Source organism: Antechinus flavipes, chromosome 1 (assembly GCF_016432865.1).
Source record: "Antechinus flavipes isolate AdamAnt ecotype Samford, QLD, Australia chromosome 1, AdamAnt_v2, whole genome shotgun sequence".
NCBI lineage: Eukaryota > Metazoa > Chordata > Mammalia > Dasyuromorphia > Dasyuridae > Antechinus > Antechinus flavipes.
The window spans coordinates 223,245,777-223,266,047 of NC_067398.1; the positions used below are offsets into that span (position 1 = coordinate 223,245,777).

Sequence of the window (20,271 nt, forward strand, 5' to 3'; positions counted from 1 at the left end):
TTGTGGCCAGTCAACAAGCAATTAAGCTATGATTTATTTATATAAATATATACACCAGAAATCATCAAGATCTGGGTTTTTTTAATTTAGTGTGATGGACTTCTTAGAATATCTGTAAATACATGAAATAAAATACATGTGATGACAAAGGAAACTAATCACATTGAAAAGTTATCAAAAAAAAAAAAAATTTCAGGTTCCTATATAAAGGACCCTTGATCTAGATTGCAGTTTTTCCATTGTTATTTTAAACCAAACCATCTTCCCTTTTCGTGTACTTTTGAATTCTACTGCTACAAATTTAAAAAGCCTGAAGGGCTTCTAGATCACTTTGATCTTATTGAAAAAACTATTTTAAGAAATAGACATGACAGTATCCAATGATATGCCTCCTGGGAAACTTTGCCTTTTTCTTGTGTTGTAAAAAGAAAAACTTATTACCAGCTGCCCTAGAAATAGGTTGGCAAGTGACAGATCTGTTTTCAAACCCACGTAGAGGCTAAAAAAAATTATGACAAATATATTCAGCTAAATTGTTATTCCTCCTCATAGACTCATCCTCTACTGCTACAATAAAGTAATGAATAGAAATTTCCCTGTTTTCAGATTTTCCCTGGGAACCACAGTTCCTCATAGTAGACTAGAAAATTAAAACAAAACCATCGTATACATATAATTCTTGTTTACATACCCAGCTGGCTAGTCCTAGTTTAACAGAGTACATGAAAAAACTTTTCAACAGGCATTTTTGAAAAGCATGATTCCCCCAAATTACATTTGTTCCAAGGCTATGGGCAAAGTCTCCCATCTGAGAAAAAACTGCATGATACAGCATTTTAAGGTTTGAAAAGCATATAGCATTTTGGCTAAATACATGTGCTCACCTACTTAATCAATTAGGTGAGCACATGTAACCTACATCCACAGGGCTTTTATCAGTCAATTCTGAAACAAGGCAAGGAGAAGTTATTATGACAACTTTAAATGGGAATAGTACTGTTCCCACAACATGATAATGGATAATCCAGAATGGGACATTCATCCTTCTAGATTTCTTTTTATTTCATCTTAACAGTCATTTTGTTGTGGTTTACCAAATGCAGGAAATAATACAAAATCTGTTAACATATCCTAGTACCCAAATATGAATTTAATATCTAAGGACTAAAAATTAGGTGAGCTAGGTTATAATTTTAAAATATTCTGAATAACTGAATTTAAACACGTTTTTGTTTGAATAGAAATTTAACATCCTCTTCTTTTCACCTATATAATGCTGAAGAATAAAAGAGAAATATGAAGTAGTTTCATTCACATTCTTCCCTGTTATGGCAAAAACATCAATGAATCTTGCTGAATTTTATGAAAGGGAGCAGAATAAAGGAGAGGCTGGGAGACAGTAGCAGGTAATGATTTTCCCATCTTCTGTAGCAGCAGCTTGGAGTAGCATGGACTCCAGGAGGCAGCAATAAAACTATATATAGAGGGAGCAAAAACTATCACAAGTATGATAAATTTTGTCACTGCTACAACCAACTATTTTCTCCTTTTTCATCTCCTTTTCCTTTCCCCTATTTGTTGCAGGCTCAATAGGTACTGGGTGTGTGTGTGTGTGTGTGTGTGTGTGTGTGTGTGTGTGTGTGTACATACACACACATCAAACTTAATTACTCTTCCTCAGGCTAGAGACCATGCAAACATTTTCATACATGCATTAAGCAAATTTTCTTGGCTTTCAAGACATAACATTATTGAAAATACCACATGAATCAAGGCACTGTTAAAAGCTACAGCCTACCTGGGTTTGGTCTTTTTCCTCCCTTCTGCCCAATCACCTCTGACCTCTTTGAAAAATTTGGCATGTCATGAGGTAGTGACCAATATTTGCATAATAGAAAATTTAAAGTGTCTTTTAGGGTAAAGTTGAAAGTTAACTTGGCAAATGAAAAAAAAAAAACAACTAAAAACATTTAGGAGATATAACATTTACAAATACATAAGAAAAAACATTAATTTAATTGTATTTTATTTTTTTTGGGGGGTCTCTATTTCTATTTAAGTTTGTCCAAGTTATATATAATTTAATATTGAAGGGAAATAAACCTTCAAGTATCTACAGGGCTTTATGTAGCCTGAACTATGGACTATTATAATTTATAGCTGATATTACTCTTAGTTTGGTGAAAATTTTTCAATATATTCTCTATATACACATCTTAAACATCATTCTTGAACTTTATTTGAAATCCCTTGAGTATAACAATGATCATCATCCCTTCACCTTCTTGCAGAAGGTTCTTAATGACCCCAGAACCTCATGCTCTAGGAATCTCTGGATTGCACCTACCTCAAACTCCCAAATCAAAAAGTGCAACAAGTTCACACTACAAGGGGAAAAAAGCAACTTCTATTGTTTTCATAGATTCAGACTATCCCTCTTCCCCATAGCAAGGAAAGTCTTTTTTTTTTTTTTCCCATAGCTGTGCCAAAGCTACTTTATGATGCTGTTAAACGAGGGCTCTTTCAAGCTAAAGCAGGAAAGTCTTCAGGGTCATCTGGGTTTGGAGCAATGATTTGTGTCTATAAAAGAAAAAGAAATTTTCTCAAAATTAGCATGTTGTCCTTCATCTAATCTTAAGAGGAACACATTACAAGTCATTGGAATGGGAATTCTAAAACAAGTGAATTCCCAGTCTCAGCCACCTGGAAACGTGTTTATTCATAATGGACACCTAAGAAATAAGATGTACAAAGTCTAAAGGATCTAGAGTATTTGCACACAACATGAAAACTTTTATAAAAGTAGCTCCAGGTATAAAGAAGGAAAGATAGAGAAACTTTTCCAGAAACATGACTTCACTTTTTTCCAATAGCTGAATGGAAAAGGGTAGGGGAAGAAGAAGGAGATGAGAAGTTAAGAATTCCTGATTCCAGTGCTGATTGCCTCCAGGCATGTTTATGTATCTGAACATAAAAAAGTCATAGATAAAAGAAATCCACAGCAATGAAAGAAATCAAATCCAGCGATCTTTTTTTAACTTTGAATACTCAAAACCCAGAGGCATTTTGTGTGCCCGGCTTAAGTGAGACGCTCCTCCCTGGGAGAGTGAGTGGTTCTTCCCCAATGCAAGCCTCTACAAGAGAGGCAGAGTTAGTACAAAAGCTTGGGAGAGCAGAGACCTTTTTCCTTCCTGATTTGAGAGGACATCTAAGTAACAGATCCTCCAGACTCTTTGGGAAAAAAGGCAAAGAGAAAAAGTAAGTGCCAACTCCTTTACAGATGACTGTAACTTTCCAAAATCTTTTGTGTGATTGTTTCACACTAAAGGAGGCCTGAAATCACATGGATCATCTCTATAGAAAGGAAGGAAAGAAAAAAATCTCTCCTCTCCCCAAGCTTTTCCATCAACTCTGTCCTTCTTCCCATTCAAACAATTATTCCTTCTACCAAAAAGAGTGTCTCATACTTTTTGCTTTTTAAGTAACTTAAAAAACACCCTGAATGTTTGGTAGATAAAAAGTTATGGAAATGTGGCATACATTGTTGGATATGATCCCTATTTTAGTTCATTTGTATACTTCTGTGTTCTGAGGATTCTATAGAGTCATTGGAAGTGCAATGTTTTTAAAAGCATCAATAAAATATTTGTTTTTAAAGAAAGAATTCCAAGGCTATATAGCAAAGAAGTTAATTCAAGAAAAATAAGCAGCCCTCCAAAAATTAAAAAAAAAAAAAAGCAAAAACCATTTTGGTAATGTGAAATGATTCTGATAAGAAAGAAAGTGAGATGGTTTGGAAAGAAGTACTTAAAAGATCTATAAAAGAAAAGGCAATTGAGAATGAATACAAGGCTCAGCAAAAAAAAAAAAAAAAAAGTCAGGGGGAAAAAAAAGATCAGAATAAACCTTGGGATTGTTATAAATACTACAAGCTAGTAAAGATAATTATATTGGGATCAAGAAAAGGCCTAAATTACAAAATATCAAAATATTTGAGCTATAATAGATCTAAAAGATAATCTTTGTTCAAAAAATGAAGCCCAGTGAGGTTAAATCTCAATAACACATTGATATCCTTTTGAATTTGAATCCTAATTAGTATGGACAGAACTGAGGGGTTATTTTATTTTGAGAGTCTGGGCTTTTTTTTTTTTTTCTTCCTTTGAATTTCCAGCATTTAATACAGTACTTGGTGCAAAGAAAGTGCTTAATGCTTACTGACTGATATGACTTTGTAAATCTTAATTTTACTTTTGTTTTGGAGAAAGAACACAAAAATTGTCACCATATAATAGGATTCCAAAGTAAGATAAAATGATCTCACTTAATTAAGGAAGAACACTTTGGTAGGTATGTGCAATAAGTTCAATTCATCTGACTTCAAACTAAAAGTTATAATTGCTAAACTATAGCAAACTAAAGAAGTAGCCACAATACTTGGTAAATGGAAAACATTTAAATTTCAGAAGAGGGATATTTTAAATGATAAGAGAACTTGACAATGAAATTTGATAAAATTCTAGGATGTGCTCAAAAAAGAAAAAGTAAGACTAAGGAGATTTTTTTTTTTTTTTAGTACAGACTAAGAATTAGAAAGCACATCGAAGACCATTCAGTACCAATTATAACTAACCCAGAAACCTTTTTTACAACATTGCCTACAAGTAATCATCAACATAGTATACTTATCTAAATCACAGGTACTACAAAACTAAGATAATAACATAAATGATAGATGGCAGAGTATTGGGCAAAAAATAAAGGTCGTGAAACTACTACTTTGTTTTTATCACTGCTGCTGAAGACGAGTCTAGAAGTCTACACAAAACAATATATTCAAACCGTTATTTGTAGTATTTGGGTATTTCCAAGGTATAAATGTCCATACTATAAATTTAACAGTCCTCTCATGAGCCAGTTCAGGCTGGCACTTGTGTAACAAGTCAATATGTCAAAGGAAAACAGAATGATGATAGGACTTGTAATTATGTCATCACAAGAAAAACTAAAGGAATTGGGGATGGGTGGATGAAATATTTGGAAAGGAGAACTATTAGGCAAAGACTGAGGAAGAAAGCATGATAGTTCTCTTTAAATTCCTAAAGGGCTACCTCAAGGACCAGAGATAAAACTTATTTTGTAGCTACAGAAGACAAAAAATGAAGCCTGTAGGTTAATCAAACTGAATAAAAAGCATACATTTTTATCTAAGGTCATTTGTACATTTATTCACAGTGCAATTAAAAATCTTAACAACAATTAATGCTTTGCTCCAAGATAAAATTTAAGATACTTGGGGATGTAATTACCTAACCAGTAAAATTAACTAGTATCATTCAAGCAAATGCTAAATAATTTAGTGATGTATTATTCTGGGACTAGGTGGGAAGTCAGGCTTGCTGATCTTTAAAGTTTTTCTAATTCTAATATTCAAAATTATTTAGTACTGAAACAATGTCACAAAGGAAGCATTTTTCATTTTGATACTAGATTTCTAATTGGAACCTTATGATTACCTTTAATACCTCTTTTCTTTTACTCAAACATTGTCAAAAAATTGTTAATATATTTTATAATCTATAGCTAATATAGCAGTTAGCATGGTGAAAGTTCATAAATTGAATAGCAAGATACCCACAAGGTGGCACTATAACATAATAGAAGCTATTAATCATAGTAACCATTAACCTATTTATATATCAGTAAGGATACCCTAGCTAACATGATTTGCTATCAAGCTTGAGGTTTTCATTTAATTTGAGAAAGGAATGAGTTTTGCTTATTCTTCAAGAATTCTTGGACTCCCTATAACTAGGGCTGAAATTATTATCAGGCACATGAAAATACAGTTTGAATCATCTGGTGCCTTCTTTTTATACATTGAAACGTCAGACAATTAGGAAAGAAAGAAAAGGTACAAAATATAAAGATAACTTGAAGATATTAAAAGATTCATCACTATTTTAATTAAGTAGTTGAGCTACACATACACACACACACTTACATGCAAACCGAAATGTTGATCAATGTTCACAAGTTTTACAAAATAATTCAGTACTCATTAAATTAACAGAACACCTACCACAACTTCTGGTCTTGATCCAGATTCTTCCACCCTCCTGATTCTTCCTCGACCTCGTGTACCACCTCTGCTTCCACGTCCAGGACGAGGCAGATTACCAAAATTAATCTCCAACTGGGATGTGATGTCATTGGCTGCTTTTCTGAAAACATGGGTGTCATCCTCATAGTCATCCTTTATCATCTAAAAAGTATCAAAGGGTTAAAAAGTTTATACCTTCAAATTCATCTAATTCTATCACACTAAGCAAAACAATTATATTATGCATAAAGCTTTTTATTTTTCAAACCATATACATGGACAATTCTTCAATATTAGCCTTTGAAAAACCTTGTGTTCCAATCTCTACTCCCCCCTCTCACCTTCCCCCATGCCTTTCCCTCGATGGCAAGTAGTTCAATATATGCCAAAAAGGGTAGAAATATGTTAAATCCAATATATACATACATATTTATATAATTATCATGCCACACAAAAAAATCAAAATCGAACCAGTAAAAAGAGAAGCAAAATAAAATGCAAGCAAACTACAACAAAAACAGTGAAAATTACATGAATTTTCAAAAAATGTATCTGTACAGTTTGTACAATTATATCTTCAATCTTTTCTGTTGCTATTTTAATTAAGGAATAAATTGTAATACAATTTATTTGTATTACAAATAATACAATACTACAATTTCCCTTTGTTTCCCCCAACCTGTCATTCTAAAATCAGACAGCGTCAGCATCAGTTAAGATAAATGTTTAAATATCCATGTACATTTATATCATCTAAATATTTCAATTCCTATCTTAAAAGAAAATTTTTGAATTTATTTCCTATTTATAAATATTGTTTTTAGGTATATGCTATAAATCTAATATATATTATGCTAGAAGCATACTTTATTTAAGAATAGTTATTTAATAAATACTTAATACTGAGGGCAGATAGGTGGCACAGTAGATCCAGCACCAACCCTAAAGTCAGGAGTACCCGAGTTCAAATCTAGCCTCAAACACTTAACACATCCTAGCTGTATGGCCCTGGGCAAGTCAATTAATCCCAATTGCTTCAGCAAAAAAAAAAAAAAAAAAAAGTAATTGGGGCAGCTAGGTGGCGCAGTGGATAGAGCACCAGCCCTGAAGTCAGGAGGATGTGTTCAAACCTGGCCTCAGACACTTAACACTGCCTAGCTATATGACCCTAAAGAAGTCACTTAACCCCAATTGCCTCAGCAAAAAAATAAAAAATATTGAACAACATGTGATCTACTATTAAGTCACTCCAGAATTGCAGTTGATAGGAACCAAAACTTGAAGAGATTGTTTTTTTTAATATTACCAGTTTATTTCCCAGTTATTTTTGTTCTATCCTTTTCATTCCCAGGGATCTTTCTCCTGCATATGCACATATGTTCACATGCTCATATACAGGACAGGTCAGTTCCATCTTTTCTGTTGTTCACTACTACTGTCCCATCCATTCCTTTCTATTTGACTCTTTCTTCCTGTAATAATGGCTTATAAGGAAAGATCTTTTTGTTGTACTTAACTTTCCTCATAAGCTTCTATTCATGTCAAATTCCTTTAATTTCCTCATTTGAGCTTTAACATACCTCACTGTTCTTATACAATTGGATCTTTCTTTGTATTTATCTTCAGTTGCACATTATTACTTTTCTTTTCTGCTTGATTTTTGAAAAAATTTTAAAAAGAGTTCCCTCTACCTTACAATCATTTCTTTTATCAAGTTCTCTATTCTCAACAGAACTTTTCTCTCCCCTGAAGTTTTAGACCACAAGAGCAGGCTTTCCTTTCTCTAAACCCTCTGATACATGATCTCACCTAATCTAAGACCCTGTCTGACAGCACCTGGCTTTCTTCTCTTTCATAAATGCTAAGATACCCTTCCCTCTTTCCTCTCCATCCCAGTAGCCTTCATCTCTACCCCAGCAATCAAGCTCTGATCATCAAGTTAAAATTTCAGCTGCAACAAGCACCTAGATACCTGAAAGTTTCCTATGATTTAATTCTAACATATTAAGCTTATGATCTTTTGCCTAGAAAACTTTCCGTCCAAGGGACCTGTAATTTATATCCAGATGACAGTATCAATCCTGCTTGCCACTGCTAACACTGTTCATCCTCAGCCTAATGCATTTCACCATGCTTCCCCCAAACTATTTCCTGAACTTACTGTATGAATTTATCTTCTTAATATGTAATGCTATTCCATGTCACACACCCACATCCCTTACCTATCCTGTTTTCTTTTGGGAAAGATTTAAAGATTCGGGTTCATATTCCAAACATAAGTCTCAAATCCTTTTCAAGTCTGAGTGAAACCTATAATATATAATTTTCCTCATTACATTAAGGATCCCTAATTCATCTTGCTTTTTTTCACATCTTGAATGATATAACATTGGATCAGATTAAGGAGCAGGAATTTCTGAAGTAGTATTTTTTCGAATATCACCTGCTACATATTATATTCTAAACACATTTTTTACCTTAGAAGAAATTTTAATTCATGTCCCCAAACAAAAAGGATGTATGAAACTGAACATCAAGACAACCATCTAGTAATAAAACTATTGGCCTTTAAAAAAAAAAAAACTAAAGTTTTTCTGTCTTCAAAATTATTACACAAATTGACTTTACAGGGCAGTATAGTATTCTGTAGCCTCTACAAAATGAGTACACAGCTGGAAAGAAAAAAAAGAGTTCTAGTAGCAGTAGTAATAGCAGTAACAATTATTGTTGTTCAGTCATTTCAGCCACGTCTGGCACTTCCATGGCCTCATTTGGGGTTTTCTGGTCACAGATAATGGAGTGGTTTGTCATTTCCTTCTCCAGCTCATTTTACTGATGAGGAAATTGAGGTAAACAGAGTAAGTGACTTGTCCAACGGGTCACAAAGCCAGTAAGTATCTGAGGCAGGATCTTAAACTTGTCTTCCTAACTCCAGAACTGGTGGTGCTCTTAGCCATCTAGCTGCCCTAATAAAAAAAGTAATTTTCCTAAAGTACAGATCTGATCATTGCCATTTCTTCACTCAGTAAACTCCAGTAAGTCCCTATTAGATTTATGATCAAATATTATGCCTTTTTGGCATTTGGAGTCTCCCATAATCTGGTTCCAATCTGTCTTTCCAAAGTCACTTCCTTCCATAGACACTATGGTAAGGCTATTCTGATTGTACCTCATACCCTTCTCTGTGCCTCTAAATATAGAAAGTATTCACACATCTACATCCACATGTGTTAAGTCTCATAGAGCCATATGACTCAAGGTTTCAGTGGAAAAAAACTCTACTTTTAAAGAATAATGAAGATATGAGTCACTATGTCCCTTTGATGATTTGTCTTTTTTTACATACTGTATGGATAATAGACAATACATATTTGTCAAGCTTGGTTGCTTGGTTTTGATGAATTGTTTTTTTCCCTCTTTTTTATGCTTTGTTATTATACAAGTGAGAGTTTTTGTGTAAAGAAAGCAGGGACGAAACCAGAGTATGATGAATTTCAGGCAGAGGGAATCTTGGCAATCATCTAGTCTAGCCCTCTTATTTTAGGGTTCAAAAAAGTAAGTGATTTGCCTAATGTCATATAGGTGATAAACATTGAAGGTAGAATTTGAACCTAAGCTCTCTGACTCCAACAGATATTATAAATTTTATAATAAGTGATTTTTAAAAAAGAATAAATGCTATTAATGCTAACTTGTCAGAAAAAAGGAAGTACCTGAAAAAAATTAGAATTGTCTCTACAGTTAAAAGGCAATACTTACATCATCTCTATATTTTGACTTGTGAATCACCACTGCTTTGGAAGGAACAGTGGATTCAGGCTTCCGGATGTTGAATTCAGGCTTTGGTCGATTTTGCTCTTGGAGGTTTTTCCATTCATCTAAGGTCATTTCTTGAACTTGAGATTCTTCCACTAGTTCCCCAACTTCAGCAACTCTAAAAATTTATAGTTGTAAAGATGAAATTTATTAGTGATATATCAAAAAAGAAAGGAAAATTGATACTTTATTTGGCCAACTATTCACATATTAATCATCACACAAACATTATGCATAAGCTAATGTGGGGAGAGGGGAATGTTTAATTATAATTTCCCATTGAATTTTTGTTTTTCATGCTTTCTTATCATAGTTTCATCTTCAGGTGATATAATGAAGATAGACATAACATGAACTCCATGACAATAATGTTACAAAAATACCCATCCTCAAGATAAGACAGCATAAAATGCCCCCCCCAATAAAATTAATAAAAATTAATCACACATGTGAAATAAAAACTGAACATAAAATGTCTGCTTTTTTAAAGATTCTCTTGAGAATGATGTAGTATGTTTTAAAAGAAAAAAATGTACTAAGTGGACAAAATAGAAGATTCTGCAAAAATGAGAAATTACTGGGATACTTCATAGACTATTATCAAAAAAGATCTACTTCTAGATAAAAAGCATTATAAAAGTACCTCTGTCTCTAAAATTTTTATGATTCTGTGTTACTAGGTCTGGAGATTAGGGATAATACATCAGAAAATCCAATGAAGCTGAAAGGGTAAATGATTTGCAGGTTTTATAAACCAGCAATTAGAACTCTGTGCAGGCTGGATCATACTTTTTTTATTTTATTTTTCTTCTTCTTTTTTTTTTTTGCTCCCTATTTCTCATGTATAATTGATATCATGTTGCTTGCCCTATCAATGGGTGGGGTGTGGTAGGCAGGAGAGAGAATATGGAATTCAAAAATTTTTTAAATGAATGTTAAAAATAAAAAATGAAAATTCAAAAAAAAAAAAAAAAGAAAAAGAAAAGCCAGTATATAGGAAGAAAACTATTAAACACAAAATAAATGTGAGAGGTCCCATTATGAAGAATGTTAACACAGCATATATTCTATATGATTTCACAATAGAAGGCTGGGAAGAAGACAAATGAAATATTAAAAATTATTTACAATGTCAAAGAATAATGTTAATTTCACAAAACATGTTCAAAGATTTCTATGCATCCAAGAATCTTTTAAACAGACAATAAAACACTAGTTGAGAAAAATCACCGATTTCAACTAAACATATTAAACTGAAAAAGAAAAAAATACTAAAGTGTTTAAAAATCATAATACTATCTTACACATTTGGGTACAACAAATGATCCTGAATTGAAAGTACCAACTAGGTAGAAAAGCAATAAGATGATGCATTTTTGAACATGAATTTTAGAACAGATAATAGTTTTTTCCCTAGGGTTACCAACCTAACACAGAAACTTCTCTACTTTTTTTCACTCAGAAATACATGCTTACAAAAGATTGCTCGTTTTTTGTTTTTTTTTTTTTTGCTTGTTTTTATAAGAGATAAATAATAAAGTATAATACTGTCAGAAATGATTGGATAAAGATTATATATTTAAAATGCTTTTAAAGTAGATCATGATTTCAAAAGCAACTTAGTAAGACCAAAAACTGCCAAAATGATAGCTCCTCCATAATAGTTTTAAGAATTATTCAGTTGATATAACACTAAAAAGAATCATTATTAGATGTTTTGGCAGTGACCTAATGTTCAGTAGGAGTGAATACATAGTTAGCAACTACAAGTTAAAAAATATGTCAGAATATATTGTTGTCAATAGTATCACAATTATGCCATTTTAAATTTGTGGAAGAATGAGCAAAAGTTTCTATTTTGAATCTGATGATTTCATCAACAAGGATTAAATGATTGCTACAGAAAGAATAACAGAAATTCTTGGGTAAATGACCATCTCATCTTGGAATTCAGAGACAGACACACTCGAGGGGCAGGGGAAAGAGGGAGAAGAGAAAGCAAGCACAAACACACACTTGATAGTCTCGGATATGTATTCTAGATTTGGAAACAGCAGATTTCAAAGTATGCCTAAAAATGATATGCCAAAATTCCAAATTTAAACAGAAAAATTGCCAGACAAGTATTTTCAATACTAAGAATTCTTTGGAAGTTTTTCTTAAATAAAATGCACCTGGTTTTTTAGGTGCATTTTTTTTTCTTTTTTGCTAATTTGGGGTTAAGTGACTTGCCCAGGGTCACATAATTAGGAAGTATTAAGTGTATGAGACCAGATTTGAACTCGGGTCCTCCCGACTTCAGGGTTGGTGCTCTATTCACTGCACCACCTAGCTGCCCCTCAGGTGCATTTTCATTGATCAAATGTACTTTTCAAGTACATGTATGCTACATAAAATGAAGTATAAACTATTACACTGGATATTTTGAGGTTTCTACTTAGGAAAAAAAAGAATCAAAAAATAATTCAGATCAAGAGAAATTCTAATACAAAAAAGTTTAAACCTAGCTAGAGCCTGTAGTTATACTCTAGTCTGGTGGAGATTTGGTGTCTATCATGCAACATGCCTTGGGTTCTATTTTGATCAACTCTTAAAAGATCTCAACCACTTCATTTCTTCTATAAGATTCATTAGTATAATTCCAAGAGTTATGGCAGAGAGGCCAGTGCAAAGAAAAGTCAATCTCAATATGAAGAATCCACGAATGTAGCCAGTAAAAGCAAATACTGAAATAAAGAATTCAATTAAAAGCATTATTCCTCTCAATGAGATCATGACTAAGGATTTTTGGTATTTGTTCCAGTAAGTTTCTTCTTATGATCTCTGTTGAGAAGTGAAAAAGTAGAAAACCAAGAACGTATATATCTTCTTTGGACCTTGTTTTCCTAACAACAGTATGGACAACTTTTATGCCTGGCTTATTTTCTCTGGATATTGAAAATGTTTTTGAAAATGTACTATAGAACCAAATGAAATATGATTTTTGAAACTGGTATTTTCTTTTGAATTTAAATTTTATATTTCTCTGAGATTTTGTTTTCTAATGTAAAATGTTAGGGTAGTATTAACCAACTAAAAACTCACTAGCATTTAAAAATGCTAAAAACTTTAAAAGTTAAGTGTGGAATTGTGAACTGGCTCATTTACTATTAAAAGGAATTTGAAATTATACTAAGAAAATGACTAAAATGGTAAGGCTGCATGCTTTATGTAGCTAGGCTGCCTTTTTTTTTTTTTTTTTTTGCTGAAGTAATCTGGGTTAAGCAACTTGCCCAGGGTGTCACAGCCAGGAAGTGTTAAGTGTCTGAGGGCACATTTGAACTCAGGTCCTCTTGACTTTAGGGTTGGTGCTCTATCCACTGCACCAATTGGCTGCCCCTAGGTTGTTTCTTTAAAAGAACTTGGTGGTGGTTTTGTTGGCCTGAGAGGTAAAAGGCACACACCCCCTCCCACCTCTAAAGTTGGCTACAGTTTTAAGCCAAATTCCCACTGCCCTATTGAAAATGCCTTTCAAACCTAGAAGCTGGTGAGGTGACTGCTGAGGCAAAGGAGTAGCTGTTTTATTTAAATTAGTATCTTTAAATTTTGCTTTCCTTTGTTACTAGTTCTTCTCTGTTTTTATTTCATTTTATGATTTATATGTGTTTTACAGTATTATAACACTGACCCTGAATCAATGGACTCAATGGACTAGCTGAAACTAAAGCTGGCCTTAGAAAGATAAAAAATGGGGGAACGGAAGGAGAGGACAAAGAGTCTAATATACAATAAAATATGGATAGTAGGTATACCTTGGAGAAGCAAAAAATTAGATCCCTACAACTGAGGAGTTGGAAAAGCAAAATCTTTTACATGATTTAGTGGATTATCACTGCTCCATAAGAAATTATCAATATGAAAGAAGCATGGGAAGATTTCTATGAATGGATCCAAAAGGAAATATAGAGAATTAAGGTAAACAATATACACACATCTCAACAATATAAATGGAAAGAACAAAACAAACTAAAAATTAAAAATGGAACACAAACACAAATGGAATGGCCAAGCTTGGACCTGAAGAGATATAAAAGTGTTGGTCCAGCCATTTTTTCTTTGCTGGGAGTAAATGGGGAGGGAAAATATTAAGTCAATATTTATTAAGCATCTATTATGTGCCAAGCACAGTGTTAGAAATAAAAATACAATTAAAACTTTTACCTCTTGAAAATCCCTACTCCTAAGAATCTTATGATATTCTTGTTAGACTTGACTGATAGGTTTACAAAGCTGTCATTGTTCTCTTTTAATTTTTGAAAGGGATTGATATATTTAAGGGAGGAAAAAGACATATTGAGAAGTGAAGATCACATATAAACAAAAGATAAAAACTTCTTAAAAGAAGTTAAGAGCATCAAACAAGTGATCAGAAGGAGACTACAGGGATCTTTTTGCTCTCACTGGAGCTGGGGGGGAGGGGGAAGAGGAAGGGGTTAGGCAAGACAATAAATAAAAGTCAAAATTCCTGAATCCAAAGCATGACCCCACATAGGGCTAAACATAGTGGCAAATGCCTGTAATCTGTGCTACTGAAGAGACAGGCTGGTGAATAGTTTCTGGAGTTCTGAGCTATAGGTTGCTAAACCAATTAGAAATCTGTACTAACTGCAGCTCCAATGTGTTGTGCGTCCCTGGAGAACATAGATAATAATCTTTGTCAGAAACAGATTGAGTCAAATCCCCTGTGATGATCAGAAGTGGGATCAGCCACATGAGGGGCTATAACAGTTCCAACTTTTTTTGGGGGGAGAGGGGAGAACAGAAAGAAGAGAGACAGACAACAAGAGAGAGGCAAAAACTGAAAAGAGACAGATAAGAGTCCTTGCATTTTTAAAAAAGAGTGGAGGTGAGGAATAGTAACCAAGTTTTATTATTATTATTATTATTATAGCTTTTTATTTACAAGATATATGCGTGGGTAATTTTTCAGCATTGACCCTTGTAAAACCTTCTGTTTCAACTTTTCCCCTCCTTCCTCCCAGCCCCCCTCCCCTAGATGGCAGGTAAACCAATACGTTAGATATGTTAAAGAACATGTAACCAAGTTTCAAAGGATAAATATGTTTTTTCTTTCAAAGTATAAATATGTTAAGAGAAAATAGACATGACTAGAAAAGAAAAAAAAAAGACAACAGAGTTGGCAACATGATTCTCCTCAACATATCTGACAAAAGTATGTCTCCTATGAAAGAAGTCAATATATTCAAGTTGGCAGCAAAATTCACAATAATACAAATCTAAATACATTAAAGAAGGGGATATTCTACTCTGGGTAAAACAAAAGTATGTACATGCATACATATTTAAGGAAAAAAGAAAAGGGAAAAAAGAAGAAAAAACCATGAAGCAAAAATAACATAATGAATTATTTCTCATAGTAGAAAATTAAAACAAATGTTCCATTAAAAAGGTTTTTTTTTTCTCTTTATGGGTTAATTCCTTTCAAAAGCAGGTAAATTCTAATGAAACAATTTTGACATTGAGGGCTATTCCTTCTGATTTATAAACAAACAATATTTCCAAAATCCTGACCCCAATTTTTTAAACTACAGTTCATATGAAATATATAATAACAGATGGTATTTATTTAGTGCAACTGTGACTATATCAAATGTTACCAGAAAGATTTCAGGCTGCATTTAAGTGAGAAGTAAACAGAGAATTGTGAATTGCCAAATATTTCAGGCCCTTCTTTAGTAGTATTTATGGAAAAATGCCAAAATACAAACTTACTATGCAATATTGTTAAATATTTGCTTAGTTCTATAATATTGAAAAACAGATCTGCTTTCAGGAAACACGGATATATGGGTGTGGTTGGGGGGAAATCTTATGCACAAGATAAACTTTTGTGCAAATGCTGTTTCTATTTTCTCCCCACTACCTTTCCCTTGAGTGGGAAATTTAGACATCAAACAGCTAACTTCACTGAACTTTCAAGAAGAAAGAACTCTCTGTACAGAGACAATTGTTTATTCTATTAACTTTGGGTTTATGGTCAATTAAACATGTAATTAATGGTTCATTTGTAAAGAACTAAAACATGAAAAACTAACCAGAAAAGTTCTGGAAAATTCCTACTAAAGACAATATAACTGTCATAGAAAATACAGGATATAAGGTTACTAAAGATTAGAAAAGATGAAGGAGACAGAGCCAAGATGATGGAGAATAAAGGGACTCCTAAGCTCTTTCAAATTTCCTTTCAAACAATATCTCAAAACAAAAAAGATAAGGTAAAAGAATTTTTCAGCTGAAGACAACTTAGAAGTTGGAAAAATCTGTCTTAGAAGCAGAAAAGGTCTATCACATAAGAACTAAGAGTTGAGCATAGACCAATGCCCAGCAAAATGGCAGTAGGCATTGGGCATGACTCAAATCAGTCAGAGTAGGTTCTCAAGCTCTCAACCCACAGAAGTTAAGAGCATCAAACAAGTGATCAGAAGGAGATTACAGGGGTCCTTTTGCTGTCTCTGGAGGGAGGGAGTAGGCAAGACAATAAAAGTCAAAATTCCTGAATCCAAAGCATGACTGCACATGTATAATCTATATCAAATTGCTTGCCTTCTCAATGAGAGGAAGGGAAGAAGAGAGAGAATTTGGAATTAAATTTTTTTTTAAATATTAAAATTTGTTTTTACATGTGACTGGGGAAAATAAATAATTTTTAAAAAGTAGCATATTAAATCAAGTCAATAAGGATTTATATCAAGTGCCTCCTATATGCTAATCATTGTATGTATTTAAAAGGCATATGGAAAAGGAAGAGGGGAGACTTGTGGAAAGTTTTCAATGAACTCACAAGTACTGTTAAAAAAGAAAAAAAAAAAAAGAAGAAAATAAGGTTTTAAGACAAAGATCATTATTAGTTCCAGGGGACATCATTAAACATATGACCTGCCTCCAGTAGAAAGGAAAAGGATATAGATGCTGAATGTTGCATATGCCACAGGACAAAGCTGCTGTGATGGTTTTGCTTAACTAATTTTCTTTAGGATATGGAGAGTTTTGATGGGAGTAGGAGGAGATAGAGGGAAATTGTATATATTAGAAAATATTTGTGGAATAAAGAATAAACATCATCAACAAAATATATATATGTATATATATATATATATATATATATATATATATATATATATATCCCCACACACACATACCTTGAGGCAATCGAGGTTAAGTGACTTGCCCAAGGTCACATAACTAGGAAGTGTTAAATGTCTGAGGCTAGATTCGAACTCAGGTCCACCTGACTTCAGGGCTGGTGTTCTATCCACTGTGCCACCTGAGTGCCTCAACAATATTCTTTGAGGAAAATAACATACCAGAATTAGCACTAAACTTGTCCAACTGGAGGCATGTGCTTTGGATAATTTTTACCCTTTATGTTTCTATGAATATCGGTGATGATATTAATATTATTATAACATTAATGTTAATATTAACAATACTAAATGTTATACCTCAGTAGGTCCTTTCTGAAAAACATGACTACAAAATTTTGAATTATAAAAAAATCAAAATATAAATCTGCTATCCCCCCTTAAAAAGGAAATGATACAAGGAATAAATGAATAAATGGAAAAAAAAAAAAAAAGATTTCAGTTAATCCAAGGCTGGTTCATTGGTCCTTCAAACATATACATATTGCTAATAGTGAAATAAGTATAAAGACTATCTTTTAGCTTTTTTAGCAGTTTCTTCTATTGTATCAATTAATCAATACTGTTGAGAGCCTAGTCAAATTAAGAATACTTAAATGAAACATAATACTTAGTCAAAGATTCTCCTTCAGGTACTCCTTGGTGCTCTTCTATTTCTGCAGTCTCTTCCATAGGAGCAGTTTGTTCCAACTCACTGCTGGACAAAAAGATGGCCATAATTTAAAATTATTATTGTTATCCATAAAATAATATACACATGAATAATGTACATATGTGTATGTATAAAGGTGATGAATCAGAAATACAGGTTATATTTTTTCAAATTTATTTTTACTTGATTTCATAAGAAGCGATTTAAAATTTTCCCATAATAATATTATATCACTGAATATTTATAGATCACTTTAGCAAGTACCATTGCAAATCAAAAGGATCATTGTATTTCTTTGAATTCAAACATAAAGAATAAATTATTCTAAGAAAACAAGTTGTAATCTAAGATTCTCTTCTGTACAAAAATTAGATATTATAGTAGTGTAAAAAATTAACAAAAATTATATTCCACTCTACAACTGAATTTTAAAATGATATAAACTAAAACACTCTTAAGAAAAATCCACAGGAGAATAAAAAGAGGCAACATAGCAACAAACAAATATTTTTAATTGTGTCTGTCAACTTCAAACAACTTGAGAATCACTGGTTAACAAAGAGCACCTCTGAAACATTATTTTTGCTCATACAGACTAATAAATATACATTTCTATTTAAAATTCAAACAACTCATGTGCTGTGGAACAGAGATGGTGAAAATGATGTAACTATGTTGACTGAATTAATCCACTTCAAATTTCTATTAAATTTTTCAATTGGGCCCTCAATGCAGGAAGAAAGTCTTTTTTTACACTTCCCTAATCTACTTAGTGTCCCATTCACCACAGTGCTTCTTCCAAAACTTTCCATTCTTCCTGAAACCTTGGCTACCCTACCCTTTCCCCCCATCATCTCACTGAAAAAAAAAAATTGAGGGAATTTGCTGAGAGCTACCTCTCCTCCCTTCTTTATATCATATTACTCAGATGTGTTCCACCACTATCTGTTCCCTTATCCCATCTGTCATAAAAAGGCCTTTCTTGTCAAAAGAAACCCCCTTGTGTGTTCAAGTGATTGCATTTCATGCCACCTCCTCTAAGAGATTACTCCTCTATCATTACCAATTCACTTATTTTCCTTAAGTCTCTTCCTGTTCTATGGCTATTTCTCTACTTTCTACAAATATACTCCCATTCCTCCCCTCCCCCCATCATCAAAAACATTTTACTTTGATCTCTTCTTACCTGCTATCTTTCATTCCTTTTGTGATAAACTCCTTGAAATGGCCCTCCATGAGTGCCTCCACTTACTTTCTCTCACTCTCTTCTTAATTCTACAATCTAGCTGCCAATCTCATCCTTCAACTGAAACCACCCCAAAGTTACCAGTGATCTCTTAATTGACAAATCTAACAGCCCTTTCTCAATCCTAATCCTTCTTAACCTTTCAACAATTTTTGGCACCATCAATTACCCTATTTTCTTAATACTCTCCCCTCTAGGTTCTTGTGACAATTTCTTTTGATTCTCACTTGTCTGATTATTCTCTTAAGTCTCCTTTACTGAATATTCATTCATCCAGGTCATTCCTGCTGACAGTATGTGTCCACCTTCTATTACAGGGCTCAATTATAAAGGGAGTCTTCTCCCTTTATAAGATTTCACTTAGTGATATCTCATCAGTTCTCAAAGATTCACATGCCCAAATGTCTTTTAGACATCTGGAAGCAGATATTTTACAGACATCTTATCTTCAAGGCATTATGTCTTATTCAAATTCATTATCTTTCCCTTAAAATGTTTTTCTTCCTTTCCTTTTACTGTAGAGAAACACTATCATTCCCAGCTTCACAAGCTCACAACTTAAGTGTCTGTCATCATCAACTTCTCATTCATTCTCATGCTAGCCCATCCCCATTATCCAATCTGTTTAAAAGTCTTATCAATTTTGTTTTCACTATCTTCATGGCAGGAAGGTCAAACAATAGACAAGAGTGCCAAATCTAGAATTAGAAAAACCTGATTCAAATCCAACCTCAGAAGCTAGCTGAGTGATCCTGGGCAGATCTTTTAATATCTCTGTGCTTATTTCCCCATCTATAAAATGGGGATACCTATTCTCCCAGGGTTGTTTTGATGATAAAGTGAGATATTTGTAAAGCACTCTGGAAATCTTAATGCTATATGAATGCTGGATATTATTATCATCTCTCTAGTATAATCCTCCACTCCTTTGACACTGCTAAAACCCTAGTGTGCAGCCTCTTATTATATCCCATTACATACATTTTGGCTACTGCAAAAGACTTCTGGTTGGTCTACCTACCCTCAAGTCTTTCCCCAACCCATCATCCACTCAACTGCCAAAATAATCTTCCTAAAACACATATCTGACCTACCCCTACCATTTAGTTAATTCCAATGGCTCCCTATCCCCCCCCCCCAAGATTAAATGTAAAATCTCCTGTTAGAATTTAAAGCCCCTCATAATCTGGCCCTTCTTACCTTTTCAGTTTTGCTACATCTTACTCCCTTCTCTTCCATGATTTGGTAACAC

General features: G+C 33.3%; 1 protein-coding gene across 2 annotated transcripts in view; it reads right to left on the reverse strand.

The window, feature by feature from the left end:
• Positions 1 to 20,271, reverse strand: part of HABP4 (hyaluronan binding protein 4) — a 40,106-nt gene continuing 19,835 nt past the window's right edge. Inside the window, exons 4-7 of one of the 2 annotated variants that reach the window (XM_051996812.1) lie at positions 17,732 to 17,815; positions 9,863 to 10,037; positions 6,083 to 6,265; positions 1 to 2,580 (exon numbers count right to left, since the gene is read on the reverse strand). In XM_051996812.1, the coding sequence (XP_051852772.1) occupies positions 2,524 to 2,580; positions 6,083 to 6,265; positions 9,863 to 10,037; positions 17,732 to 17,815 (499 nt within the window). In that variant the 3' untranslated portion in view covers positions 1 to 2,523. Of the gene's footprint in view, positions 2,581 to 6,082; positions 6,266 to 9,862; positions 10,038 to 17,731; positions 17,819 to 20,271 lie in introns of both variants that reach the window. The other variant, XM_051996802.1, reaches the window with a different exon arrangement.